The following is a 13,522-nucleotide window of genomic DNA, read 5'->3' as shown; positions in this document are numbered from 1 at the left end:
TAGGGGAGGCCTTTAGGCTGTAGAGAATCCCTTTAAAAAACGAAAAAAAAAAAGATGGGGAACAAGTGTCAGAAGTCATATGGTGCTGTGACGCATCTATATCAGTTCGGCCATTGGTGCTAATGAACGCGTGACAAGTCTGGGATATACGGCATTTTGGAGAGGACTAGGTTAATCCACACTATTATGATTTATTGGTTTTATATACGGTAGGAGAAGGTGAGTTTACCCGGCCACCCGGATCCTCCTAACTCAGAATCCGCTTCTTTGGCTTGCCATGGCAACGTTTCCAGGTTTTTAATGGTTAATCAAGGCAGTAAATACAGCAAGAGCTAAAGCGATAAAACGACACGCAGCTTCAAATATACGTCCCAGGACGACACACCCTTAACAATGGCTAGAGGTAATCAAAGAGACTTGGCAAGACAAAAAAACATGAAAAAGCAAATGGACCTGGCTAAGGGCCAGAAAAAAAATGGTGATCCAAAGAAGAGAATGGAATCGGACGCTGAAATCTTGAGACAAAAGCAGGCTGCTGCAGACGCTAGAAGAGAGGCTGAGAGGCTCGAGAAGCTGAAGACTGAAAAGGCAAGAAGATAGAAGATAGATAGATTTATTCTAGTTTTTTTTTTTTTTTTTTTTTTACTGTGATGAGATCGTCCCAGTAGTTTCCTACATATAGAGTACTTTTTAACAGAACTGCCATTCTTCCCCTCCCCTTTTTCTTCTTGCTATTTACTATTCAGCATATGTAGCATCCGGAGTTTAACAAACATGTTCCAGTGGGGTGTTGTCGTCGACAAATTCGCCCAAATCGGTTCTCAACTTCCTGTTGAACTGCTCGAATAGAAACCCGAGACAGCTTTGAGTGATGGCGGAGTCAAATCTGCCCTTGCTGAACTCGTCACGGATGAACGCATGCTGGGCGGCCAGGACTTCCAAGAACGTAAAGTGCACGCCGTGGTCTCTGAGGGTCTTTCTGATCAGGTCACGGCCCTCCGGGTCGACGTGAGTGTCCGACGTCCCGAAGATCAAGACCATCTCCTGAGTGTTCCTCAACTCCTTCGAGACACGTTCCAGGGTGTTGTCATTCTGGCCGAGACCCAAGGTTCTGGAGTGGATATCCGTTGGGAAGAAACACGTCGCACAGCTGACCCTCTTGTCCAAGAGCGCCCTGAATGCCAAATGGCCACCTAGACACATCCCCGTCGATCCGACTTTCTTCCCATCAAACTGCGGTAGTTGGAAAAGCAGGTCGCAACACAGTTTGTTATCCTCGTCGTACGACTCCAACGGCTTCTTAATCTTGTACTCGTTACCGACATCGGTGCCCTGCACGTCGTAGGGCAATGCTTCAGGACCCATGAAGTTGTGGTAAATGGCCGGTGCCACCACCACGTAGCCTTCGGACGCAATTCTCTGGCCAAAACGACGAACAGGGCCCGTCACTTGATAAATCTCACTGTACAGGATCACACCAGGAAACTTAGCCTGCGGATAGCCTGCAATCTTGGGGGAGTACACGTACACACGCAAGGTGGTGCCGTACGATGTTTGCACATCATGAAAGGTCTCGGTAATCAACATTGTTCGTTTTACTTGTTTCACTTAGCTCAGGACGGCCTAATTTTTCAACTGACCCTTCCATTATATAGTTTCTCCCTGTGTGTCAATTTGCCGATAGTTTTCCCACTGTCCTTCGTAAAGCACTCAAAACCACAGGGAAAAAAGCAGAAAGGTGGCAAAGGTATGTATCCAAAGTCGCCGACGATATCTGTCACCGGTTGCCACTGAGCATTGAATGCTATGGGAAACAGGCCGGCTGGAGTAGGGCTGCCAACTCTTATAGATTGGGCTTCTCCTCCCAAATGATTACTGAACGATAAGCATTACCCGAATAACCGCCGATGCCCCAGGCACCAACAAGAGAGAAAAGAAGCACGTACTTATAGAACAAGCAAGTACGACGCACAATGTTCGATGCAACCTCCAGAGAGCCGCTTGCTACCACGAATATGTCGACACCAGCTGCAGAACAACGAAAACTCGTCGAACAGTTGATGGGCAGGGACCCCAGTTTCCAACACAACCGGTATTCGCATCATAAGAGAGACCTTGGGCTACACGACCCCAAGATCTGCAAGTCGTACCTCGTAGGGGAGTGCCCCTACGACCTGTTCCAGGGCACCAAACAGAGCTTGGGGAAATGCCCGCAAATCCATCTAGCCAAACATAAGATCCAGTACGAGAGAGATGTCAAGCAGGGCAAGGCATTTCCGGAATTCGAGAGAGAATATCGTACCATCCTAGCGCGATTCGTCAATGAGTGTAACGGCCAGATTGCGCTTGCATTGCAAAACCTTAAGCACACCGCCGAAGAACGAATGAAGATCCAGCAGGTCACCGAAGAACTGGACCTCTTGGACGCGCGGATAGGTCTTATGGGACAGGAAATTGATTCTTTGATCCATGCGGACGAAGTCACTATGGGCATGCTGCAATCGGTTAAGTTGCAAGAACTGATAAACAAGAGGAAAGAGGTTGCCAAACGTGTGAGAAATATCACGGAAAATGTTGGTCAGAGCGCTCAGCAGAAGCTACAGGTGTGTGAGGTGTGCGGTGCTTACCTATCACGTCTAGATACGGACAGAAGGCTTGCTGACCACTTCTTGGGGAAAATACACCTGGGATACGTCAAGATGAGAGAGGATTATTTTCAGCCAATGAACAATAATCAGGCCGCTGACACTAATAGGACGGCTGCACTACCCGGAAGACGCTTTGTGTAGTGCCATACCAAAAAAATTGACTGGAAAATTTTTGTTTGAAAGGAGTGGTGATGTATGTATATAGGCGGAATTGGGTTTGGAATCATCGCGAATTGAACTTATATACTTCGACTTCTCCTATTTCCCGGTATAGCAGGCTTACTTTTATTTTCTTCCATCCTTTGTATTGACACTCATTCTTCCTTCCCTTGGTAGCCTGAAGAACAGAAAACAACGCTATTGAAATGTTTGGAGCACACTCTGGCAACAATACTAATGTGTTTTCAAACCCCACATCGCAACCAGCACAAACTACTCCAATGTTTCAGCAGCAGCCGCAGCCGCAGCAACCAACTCAACAGCAGCAACAGCGGACCCAACTAAATGCCTCTTACGGTAGCGGGCCTTCACAATTTGGCACGTCATTCAGTGATAACGTAAACGCCGATAATAATAGTAGTAGTAATATTAGTAGTAATAGCGTTTACAATAACAACAATAACAACAATAACAACAACAGTACAAATCAACGAAACCAAGGAAATAATCCTAGTTGGGTAAATAATCCGAAAAAAAGATCTACTCCCCATACGGTGATAAGAAGGAAAACGACAAAGCAAAATTCCTCTTCTGATATTAGCCAGAATGATGATTCGTCCTCCATAAATATTTCGATGAGAAGTTTCAGTAAGCAGAACCAGGATACTAAGCAAAATGAAAGAAACAAATCAGCAGCAAATAATGATCTGAACTCTTTGCTGTCAAACTTCAACGACGCTCCACCCACCGTCACTTTGCAAGACTGGCAACGGGAGGATGAATTTGGTTCTATTCCATCTCTAACAACCCAATTTGTTACTAATAAATACGCGGCGAAAAAGTTGAATAGCTCAGCCTATGATTCCAAGAATACTCCGAATGTTTTTGATAAAGACTCCTACGTTAGAATAGCAAACATTGAGAAAAATCATTCAAATAACGATGAAAACACCGCTGATACGAACAGCGGTAATGCCCACGAAACTTCTTCTAAGTCTTCAAATCTAAGCGCAGTTATCGTGTTTGGCTACCCTGAATCGATTGCCAATGAAGTGATCAAGCACTTTTCCCTTTTTGGTCATATAATGGAAGATTTTCAAGTATTGCGGTTGGGTCGCGGAATTAGCCCCAGCTCATTCAAACTATTTCATAACGACGACACTAGTAGCGACCACAGCGATTCTACTGTCAATAAGACCATCACCATAAAAGGTAGAGATAATGAATTAATTAGCAAAAAATATGCAATATTCACAGGTGAGAGTTGGGTCAAGCTAACTTATAACTCTCCATCTTCTGCTTTGAGAGCCTTACAAGAAAATGGGACCATATTTCACGGCGCGTTAATTGGCTGCATCCCATATTCCAAAAATGCGGTAGAGCAATTGGCTGGTTGTAAAGTTGATAACATTGACGATATTGGCGAATTCAATATTTCTATGTATCAGTACTCTTCCACATCATCATCTTCAAATACGCCATCCCCACCGAACGTATCATTAGCCAACGACACTTTTCTAAATAAGGATAGTAATGCTTCTGCAATAAGTGTTGGCAACGCAACAAATCTTTTAGGTCCAAAGCTGGTAAATCCTCAGAGCAAGCGGTTGGATGTAAAGGACGGCAAATCACTATTTATTCAAAACGCAAACGCAAATTCCAACATTCCCACTCTATTACAAAGCTTGGAGTCGAAAATGCGTCAACAAGAAGCAAGGTATAGGAATAATGAATCTGCCGGATTTATACATAAACTGAACAATTGGTTGTTTGGTTGGAATGATTTATAGCAGGGGTTGTCCACTTTAACCATCCATGAACATTTAATTGATAAATACGCCATAATATGTAATCTCTTGATAACTTACAAGAATCTTCCAAGCCATATTACATTTTATTAAAATTTTGTTACTTCATCTTTACATAACTACATATTTTCGGACATAATTAGATACTCTTCCTTCTATCTTTTATGATAATGGTTTCTCTTATTGGGGGAACGAAGGATGGCATCAATATCATCTTTATTCAATGCACTAGTTTCTGAACCTTCGAAGCTTTTTTGTCTTGCACTTAAAGGTGTTTGTCTTAAGGGGCTCGATGATTTCGATACATTCTGATCTTGATTTGGCAGGTAGGCTTTATCCTGCTGTGAATAGCGATTTGGTGATAGTCGAATAGGCTCATTCTTTGAAAGTTTACCCTCACATTTCAGAGAAAATTGAGGAGGAAACTGAGACCCAACTGGACGTGTGGAACTGCCGAAAGCTTGTGACATACCTTTCAAATCTTGCATTTTGGTTGTTCGAGGTTCTGGGACACCTTCACTCTTATTCGACAATACTTCAAACTCCCTTTTTTTGTAATTGTATGCCTCTTTGATCTCTTCACCATGTAATGAATGAGTAGTGAATATTCTTGGTGTTCTAGTGTCCGGCCCAGATCGATCAGTACCTCTACTAAATGATACAGAATCCATGCTACCCTGTTGACTTGTTCGTGCAATTATATGCTTATCTTCATATTCCTGCAAAGCTGCACTTGATAAGATCAAATTGTCTTCCAGGCTAGCTCGGAATCTTTTGATTATGATGTAATCTAAAAGGCATTGGTGTAAAAATAGAGAAATTGCTGTTGTAAAAGAAACTTCGGAAAAGCTCAAAAAAATGATTGCCGTTGGTGAGAAAGATACGAAAAGACTAGTTATGAACTTGGAAGGCGACCATTTTTTTAACTGATAGAATATTTCATCTTCTTCTTGATCAATATGAGGTACATTATCACGAGAACCTCTAAAAAAATGGCTTAGAAGAGACCACAAGGATTGCTTATAAATATCTTCATAATATTCCTTATTCAAATCACTTAAGTTATGTTTAGTCAAACTTGCGGAATTGAACTCATTCTTCAAGTGGAACAAATTGTAAGTTTTGAAGTACCCAAATATGAACTTCCAGGTCAGATATAAGTTCAGCGACAGCAACATAAAAATAGAGATTCTGAAAAGATTATCCATAAAACTTAGAGTGACAAAATACAATGATTGAAAGGCATCAAATTGATTTCCGTTTTGAAGATTCGAAGATATCTCCAGTAAATAATCAAACTCTTTTAACTTGTTAGATTTAGAGAGATCGAAAGCATCCGACTTAACGTTTAACTTGAAGTAATTGGGTTTTATCAAATTGTCTTGCAAAAGTCTCATTAAGAAAAAGAGTGCGATTAAAAAATTCCCTAATGGCTTAGCAAGACTTTCGGCATGAGCATCCCAGTCGATCATTTCTAATTTTTCAGTTATTACCAACTGCAAATCTAAGGGAGAAGTGATTAGCTGATACCATTTCTTCACCCACGCCAGTTTACTGTGATCTTCTTCGTTGCTCAAATCCGAATCGTCATATACTTCATTAATCACATCATTTTGATCCATTTCAGGGTTGAAAATATAGGTAATGCTCTCCTCTGTGAAATCAAACTCGGCAGTACTATTCTTTCCACTGCTCTGCAAGTAATATATCGGACTTAAATCGAAGGGAAGTTGCCACTTCTTTTCCCTGGTTGGATCTCTAAATACAGCACCAACTTATTCTTTGTTTGTTATGAAGCTATTTTTCCCTACTTTCGCTAATGAAGGAGATCGCAATTCCCGTACTTTACTTTAGTGACTGACAAAACACAAGACTCAGGAAATTCGCAATTTGATGATCATCCTTCTCAACAATCTATGATCAACGCTGAAAAGTGTTGGAAGAAAGTTGTCCTACGTTGTGGCTAATCATTCGTCTCATATATATGGTTTGTCTGATCGGGGAAGTTTTATCCAAAACACGCGAAAGTGACTTGAATATAACAAGCAAGAAGGGTCCATCCCATCACCGTTCCTGTACACAGAAAACTACACAGCCTACAGACCATAAGTAAACAGAGCGTATGCAGCAGAGGCTGAGAAGATCCTTAACTAGGGCTAAATTCATAAACACTGCATTGTTGGGAAGGAAAAGGCCAGTTATGGAAAAAGTTATCCATGTAGCAGATTTGGATTCAGATCAAACAATCCAGCCATTGATAAAAGAGCTAGAAACAGTTACTACGGAAGCACGGCATGAAGTGCTACAAAGTGTATTGGATATATATAATGATGACGAAAATGGTGACGAGCCTATCCTCATGAAGGATTTCCACAAGATGTATTTAGATGTTGCCTTTGAAATTTCGTTACCTTCACAAATGACCGTTTTAGATGCTTCTCAACCATGGATGTTATATTGGGTCGCTAACTCTTTGAAGGTAATGGCTAAAGACTGGCTCACAGATGACGTCAAAAGAAAAATCGTGGATAAGCTATTTGCTATTAGCCCTTTAGGAGGGCCCTTTGGTGGGGGGTTGGGCCAATTATCTCATTTGGCCAGCACATATGCTGCGATAAACGCTTTATCCCTTTGTGATAACATAGATGGCTGCTGGGACAGAATCGATCGAAAAAAAATTTACGAATGGTTGCTATCGTTGAAGGAGCCTAATGGAGGTTTTAAGACTTGTTTGGAAGTTGGGGAAGTAGATACAAGAGGTGTATACTGTGCCTTAGCTATCGCATCGCTATTAAATATGCTTACGGATGAGCTTTCTGAAGGCGTATTGAGTTATTTAAAAAGTTGCCAAAACTACGAGGGCGGGTTTGGCAGTTGTCCTCACATAGATGAGGCACACGGAGGATACACCTTCTGTGCCACAGCAAGTCTAGCTATTCTGAGGTCTATAAATCAAATAGATGTAGAGAGACTGCTGGAATGGTGTAGTGCCCGTCAACTGCAAGAAGAGCGAGGATTTTGCGGAAGAAGTAACAAACTCGTTGACGGTTGCTACAGTTTCTGGGTAGGTGGCTCAGCTGCAATACTCGAGTCTTTGGGTTATGGCCAGTGTTTCAGTAAACAAGCTCTTAGGGACTACATATTGTACTGTTGTCAAGAAAAAGAGCAGCCTGGCTTGAGAGATAAACCGAGGGCACACTCTGATTTCTACCACACAAACTATTGCCTTTTAGGCCTAGCAATGACGGAGAATTCCTACACTTGTGCTTCAAATGATCCTCCATACAAGATGAAGTGTGACTCAAACGACCAGATTTCGTCATCTGGACTCACTCATGTCAACCCAGTTTATGGTTTACCCATGAAAAACGTAAAGAACTTTATTGATCATTTTGATTCCGCTCTCCCCTCCTGAAATCACTCACATAACATATTCAAATAGGTATTTAATATTTAATCACCTCTGTGTCTTCTTACGTTCCGATTTCTTCCTCGTTGAATTGAGGCTCGGTTTGACTTTATTCTATACTTCGGGTACCGCTTTTTAGAAAGACAATAACAGCGCGAAATCTTATTGTAACGCAATCCTTGTCCAGTACTGCACTTGAAGCAGACAAGTGAATATGAATAACAATAGCAAATTATTCACACTATAAAGTTTTTCATCTAGTGGTTTACTAACTGGTTCGATTGTGATTCAAAATTTCCTTATAAAACATGGATATATTTAGGCAGACTTTTGGAAATAGTAATGAATCCTTTATCCGAATTCCAGGAGCTTTTAGAGAAGAACCACCTGCGGATGTGAACGGGACAGCAGAAAATGAAAACGACAATACAATTGAAACGACACAGGGTAGCAGTGGGGGCTCCAAATCTATTCTTCACTTTTTATTTCAAACCCCCTTAATAGTTCTTTATTACGTATTGAATTTCATCATCCGGAGCTCACGCCTTCTTAAGCCGTTAATAAGATTCCACGGATTCTATCAGAGGAAGCATAATCGCTTACTTGACCATAGTTCTCAACTAAACCGTCTGTTGGAAAGTCTAGAAAACGAGTCCCAGGCCGTAACATGTTCTGAAGCTAACGGTAACACTGAAGATGGCAACAATAGCGAAAATACGAGCAATAATCATAACAATGAAATCCAATTCAACTTTGGCTCCTTGTACAATCCTGAAAATGGAATGTTTTCCAAAGGTGTTATGCAGAATAGTTACACTGAATTGCTGGATGCTTGCAGTGAACAGGTAAAATTTGGGGTCATTTACTTGCATGATCCGCTTTTAGATAATCATATGGATTACGTCAACAAAATTCTGTGCTCAGAAGCTTTTGTCAATATAATAAGAAAATACCAAGTGTTACTTTGGTATGGCGATGTTACCACCTCAGAAGGGTTGCAAGTTTCCAACGCTTTGAAAATTAGACAATATCCTCTACTTGGAATAATTTCTCTTAAAACAGAGAAGAAAATCGAATTAATCGCAAGAGTTGAAGGCTCTATTTCTAACTATATGCCTTTAGACTTAGAGACCATTTTCTCCAAGAATTATTCTAGATTGATTCAGTTGCGCCAGCAAAGGCAGAATATCGAAATGCAGAGATTGATAAGACAACAACAGGATTCCAGATACCAGGACTCCTTGAGACGTGATCAAGAAAGGGAGTCAGAAAGATCAGAACAGATCCAAAGGGAGCAAGGGGCACGAGAACAAAAAAGATTAGAAAAGCAGTGGTTGCTGTGGAGAAAAAGACAGCTGAAACCTGAACCTTCATTAGGAAAAGATGCGAGCAAAATTGCCATTAGATTAGAAGATGGTCAGAGACTAGTGAGAAAGTTTGATGCCTCTTTACCAGCAGAGGAAATATATGCATTTGTTGAATTACAATTACACGGCTTATTAGATATTGAAGAGCAGGCTCTACCTGTCGAACGACCTGCTAATTACCAGCACCAATATGGCTTTAAATTGATCACACCAGTACCGAGAAGGGAGCTCGATTTATCTGCTACAATATCTGACGTCAGCGGTATATATCCATCGGGGAATATTGTCATGGAACGTCTTAATGAATGAAGAAAACTTTAGAATGTTCACTCTAAATTATAGTTTAATTTATATCTACACAACTTTATGCAATTAATATTTTATACCTACATCACCACCCTTTAATGTACAGAATCGAAGAAGACAAAAGTGAAGCCGCCTTTTATTCAAATACGACGTACATCAATTTTTCTTTGCTACTTTGTTTTTCTTTGTTGTTTTGCCACTAGTACTACCCTTACTCTTCTTTTTCTTCTTCTTGATAAGATTCTGCATACCACCCTTGAAAACAGAGGAATATTCCTGCCAAAATTGGTCTAATTCGTTCGCTTTTACCACTGTTGAGCATTTCGCTTTCTTATCATGCGAACCGTAAGACATTCTGATTAGTAACGGGTATTCCTTCTCAGAAATTGAGCTAACCGAAACTTTGGAGGCTTTTCTAGACACATCATAGCTAGGATGATTGGTAGTATCAAATTCAATATTTCCTTCCACAGGATCGTGGTCTATGAGCCTTTTGGCTGTTAAACGTACAGTTATATGTTTCTCATTTGCAGCCTTGAAAAATTCTGGGACTTTCAATAGAAAGTCATTTGGGGATAAACAGCCGGTATTTGTCATTGCTTTATGGTGGGGAGAAAGCTGCATTTTTTAACTTGAATTGAAGAAAACAGAGATGTGTGGCCTGCCATTCGTTAAGCATTAACGCCAAGTATGGTTCTTTTTCATGTTAAGAATATATTATCCTTTCGCACGGGTGGGACGTAAAAGATGGAATTGTTGTTCAAGTGTCCATTAATAGTGCTCTAGCAGAAAGATAATGGTTTATCATATCTATTACAGCATTTTTTGACCATTAAGTATTTCGTATGACAGCCTTTGGGTTTCCGTCTCCTTGAAATACCGCTTTAAAAATCTTGAACATCTTTAATATCAAAAGACACAATAATCATGGCAATTTTTTCAAAGTGTTTAATCATAAGGTTATATAGTCTCTGTGTATTGAAACATGTCGTTGTACTCAAGTAATATATAAATACACATTGCAAAATATAGGTTATCACCATATTCATCAAAGTCATTCAGTATGAAATTTAACGAAAAGAGTAGGAAAAGAAAGGAGTAAAAAATTTCGTTGAAACTTGCTCTGAACCCCAGTTTCATATATCTGCTTCCCTCTTTCGTCAAGTGAGTCAAAATACAGATTTGAAATCAACTGTGGACAATCTTGCATTTTGAATCCGAATGCGTGCGTCCTTATTCAGTCGTTAATTCATAGTGGCTATCAGTAAGTAACAATGAATTACAACTAAAGTCCCAGCTTCCTAACCACTTCGATCTCTTGCATAAATTGCTTGTCCATTCAGTAGCATAAATCAACGGGGAATGCTCACTAAAGAAATAGAAACACGCGACCATAAAAATAATGGCGAAGGCATATCCAAATCTATTTTTTTTTTTAACAATATGGGTTGAAACTAGGTCTAAGGCGTGGCCAAATGCTAGAATACCGAAATAGTAGGCTGGCAAATAGTCATAGATAAATAACTTTTGTCCCACAAAGAAGTAGGGGAAATAATGGGCGGCAAAACCTAGCATGTATTGAATGACCTGGTAGTGGAAGTTTATAATATATCTGTCCTTCAAGATATTTGCACCTAGCTTCCACGCGAGAAGTTCAACTGCTATTCCAATAACGAAAGTACAGATCAACGCAGTGACGGACCACCACAAGACCGCATTACCTAGGAAGTACGCTTCTTTACCGTTCTCATTCCAAAAATCAATACCACGCAACATCAAGGGCCAAGTTTTTGGTTCAGATGAGTAGGCATGACTAGTATCCATATTATCGTCTAGATACAACATGAATTTGTGAATAGCAACAAACTTTTGCCAAAAGCTCATTTCTTTATAAGAGACCTTCTCTGGATTTGGTGGAGGTGCCTCGTTATCGTTTTCTTCGATGTACCATGGAGTTAAGTCTTCCCTCGCAAAGTATGCACATGTAACTTCTTGCTGTCCAAATCCCCACTCTGGTAGTTTTTCAGGATGTGAAAATAAATAGCAACCAGTGAGGTAATGTTTTAACCTAAATTTCGTTTCAATGGCCCTGATATGATCCCGAGCAGGCCCCGGTGCTGACCTTTTTTCATCGATTTCAATGATCCAATCATCGTTTATATCACCTTCAAAATCTTCGTAACCGTAACAAGACACTTCCTTTTGCCAATCTGCACTTTGGGAGACCGGAGGCTTGTGATCATGAGAGTGTAGTCTACAGCCGTTTCTAAGATGTCTCAGCCTTATTACGGTACCATCTGTCAGATTTTGAAAACTCGTGACGTTTTCATTTGGATGTTCAGCTAACTCAATAATCCACCTGTTATTCTGGTCAATATGGGGATACAAGGTAACCTGTTGTTGCATGGAACCAGCTGGGTAATTGTAAAGGTGAGAGTGCAAGTAACCGCCTGCTGTTCCCACATGACTTAATGAAACAGAAGAACCTACACCCACTTCGGCTACAGTCTCTTTGAGCACATTATTGTATTTTAAGGTTTTTCTAAACTCAGCAGGAAAGAAACTACTGCTAACACCATTTATGCTCACTGTCTTGATATGTATGCTAAAAACCACAAAATATATGATAATAGGAATACCTAGTAAACATGTAATTTGGAATATCATAAATTTGATAGAAGAACCAATAGGCTTTGACAAATCACCAATCATAAACCATACTCTCCAAAGAACGATGATACCAGCCCAGGCAATAGTGAAGAGACCAGCCCATTTTGAAGAGACTGCGAATCCCATGGCAATACTCGCAGCGATCAACGATTTGTTTGCTTTAAATGAATTTGGAGAATAAAGTTCTGATCTCCTAAAGAAATAAACAGCACAAGCAATAAAAAAGACAAAAGGTCCTTCTATTAACGTGAAACGAGACAAAGTCACAAAAGAGTTCTCAATTGCAAAACATACAGTGCAAATTGCGCCAATAGCAATCTTTACACCAGAAACTCGTAGCGTTAAATATAATAGCAGAACGGAAAGAATACCCAAAGTGGCAGAAAAGAACCTCATTGCAACGTATGGTACATCTGCAGGGTATTCAGCTCCAATATTTGAGTAACACAAATTTCCTTTGAATCTCAAAACGGATGCTATACCAGCATATAGCATTGTAGCTAAAGGAGGATGAACATCAGTAAAGAAAATATTATTCACATATTGAGATACAAAAGTACCAACTTCGTTTTCACCAAATACTACACTACTTGGCAGAGAGATATTGTGCAGTCTAACAGAGGCAGTGAATATTAGAAGGACAGCGACCAAAAGCTTCTCCTTGGATGAAGTGATCGTTCTCAATGAACTCAAGTTCTCGGAAGGCCTTGTCACGAGGAATGATCTTAAAGGGCCGCGCTTGATAGTCACATTGGGGACAGGGTCCACCTTCAATGAATACTCGTTATCCATCTTCAAATCAGCTATGAACCTACTCACCTACTTAAATTGTTAAGCAGACAAGATCTACAAGGATAGAAAGAAAAAAGTCTGTGCATAATATGCTTCTGCTCCTTTTTCTATTGTTCTCGAGTACCTGTTTAATATAAAGACTTTTCGCGGTTCGTAAACGAGTTAAAAAAACGGTGTGAAATAATAATACTAGTAGAGAAAGACACTTGCATATCTCGCCAACTTGAGCGAAGATTGAATTTGTCTCTAAACGCAGATGATCAATATAGCGCAATTTCACAAAAGTTTGTATTCATAACGTTTCCTTTTATCTATTTTATTTTTAATTATACGTTTGCAAGCTTATAGAAGATTTTCTTTACA

General features: G+C 40.2%; 9 protein-coding genes across 9 annotated transcripts; 5 read left to right on the top strand and 4 right to left on the bottom strand.

The window, feature by feature from the left end:
• Nucleotides 1–393: 393 nt before the first annotated feature.
• On the top strand, nucleotides 394–600 carry SKDI04G1590 (uncharacterized protein; the record flags this gene model as incomplete). The annotated part of the gene is made up of 1 exon (XM_056232301.1): nucleotides 394–600. One exon carries the CDS (start codon nucleotides 394–396, stop codon nucleotides 598–600), a length of 207 nt encoding a protein of 68 aa, XP_056086594.1.
• Nucleotides 601–765: 165 nt separating this feature from the next.
• On the bottom strand, nucleotides 766–1,587 carry SKDI04G1580 (carboxymethylenebutenolidase; the record flags this gene model as incomplete). The annotated part of the gene is made up of 1 exon (XM_056232300.1): nucleotides 766–1,587. The coding sequence occupies one exon, from the start codon at nucleotides 1,585–1,587 to the stop codon at nucleotides 766–768; it is 822 nt and encodes a 273-aa protein (XP_056086593.1).
• Nucleotides 1,588–1,973: 386 nt separating this feature from the next.
• LUC7 (Luc7p) lies at nucleotides 1,974–2,789 on the top strand (the record flags this gene model as incomplete). Its single annotated transcript, XM_056232299.1, has 1 exon — nucleotides 1,974–2,789. One exon carries the CDS (start codon nucleotides 1,974–1,976, stop codon nucleotides 2,787–2,789), a length of 816 nt encoding a protein of 271 aa, XP_056086592.1.
• Nucleotides 2,790–3,013: 224 nt separating this feature from the next.
• Nucleotides 3,014–4,597, top strand: ASM4 (FG-nucleoporin ASM4; the record flags this gene model as incomplete). Its single annotated transcript, XM_056232298.1, has 1 exon — nucleotides 3,014–4,597. One exon carries the CDS (start codon nucleotides 3,014–3,016, stop codon nucleotides 4,595–4,597), a length of 1,584 nt encoding a protein of 527 aa, XP_056086591.1.
• A 173-nt stretch (nucleotides 4,598–4,770) lies between these two features.
• On the bottom strand, nucleotides 4,771–6,237 carry NUR1 (Nur1p; the record flags this gene model as incomplete). The annotated part of the gene is made up of 1 exon (XM_056232297.1): nucleotides 4,771–6,237. One exon carries the CDS (start codon nucleotides 6,235–6,237, stop codon nucleotides 4,771–4,773), a length of 1,467 nt encoding a protein of 488 aa, XP_056086590.1.
• Nucleotides 6,238–6,737: 500 nt separating this feature from the next.
• Nucleotides 6,738–8,030, top strand: RAM1 (protein farnesyltransferase; the record flags this gene model as incomplete). The annotated part of the gene is made up of 1 exon (XM_056232296.1): nucleotides 6,738–8,030. The coding sequence occupies one exon, from the start codon at nucleotides 6,738–6,740 to the stop codon at nucleotides 8,028–8,030; it is 1,293 nt and encodes a 430-aa protein (XP_056086589.1).
• A 302-nt stretch (nucleotides 8,031–8,332) lies between these two features.
• On the top strand, nucleotides 8,333–9,700 carry UBX3 (clathrin-mediated endocytosis regulator UBX3; the record flags this gene model as incomplete). Its single annotated transcript, XM_056232294.1, has 1 exon — nucleotides 8,333–9,700. One exon carries the CDS (start codon nucleotides 8,333–8,335, stop codon nucleotides 9,698–9,700), a length of 1,368 nt encoding a protein of 455 aa, XP_056086588.1.
• Nucleotides 9,701–9,853: 153 nt separating this feature from the next.
• SRP14 (RNA-binding signal recognition particle subunit SRP14) lies at nucleotides 9,854–10,294 on the bottom strand (the record flags this gene model as incomplete). Its single annotated transcript, XM_056232293.1, has 1 exon — nucleotides 9,854–10,294. One exon carries the CDS (start codon nucleotides 10,292–10,294, stop codon nucleotides 9,854–9,856), a length of 441 nt encoding a protein of 146 aa, XP_056086587.1.
• A 636-nt stretch (nucleotides 10,295–10,930) lies between these two features.
• PMT5 (putative dolichyl-phosphate-mannose-protein mannosyltransferase PMT5) lies at nucleotides 10,931–13,159 on the bottom strand (the record flags this gene model as incomplete). Its single annotated transcript, XM_056232292.1, has 1 exon — nucleotides 10,931–13,159. The coding sequence occupies one exon, from the start codon at nucleotides 13,157–13,159 to the stop codon at nucleotides 10,931–10,933; it is 2,229 nt and encodes a 742-aa protein (XP_056086586.1).
• Nucleotides 13,160–13,522: the final 363 nt, after the last annotated feature.

This window comes from Saccharomyces kudriavzevii (assembly GCF_947243775.1).
Source record: "Saccharomyces kudriavzevii IFO 1802 strain IFO1802 genome assembly, chromosome: 4".
Lineage (NCBI taxonomy): Eukaryota > Fungi > Ascomycota > Saccharomycetes > Saccharomycetales > Saccharomycetaceae > Saccharomyces > Saccharomyces kudriavzevii.
Note: the sequence above shows the minus strand (reverse complement) of the source record. Positions and strands in the feature narration are given on the sequence as shown.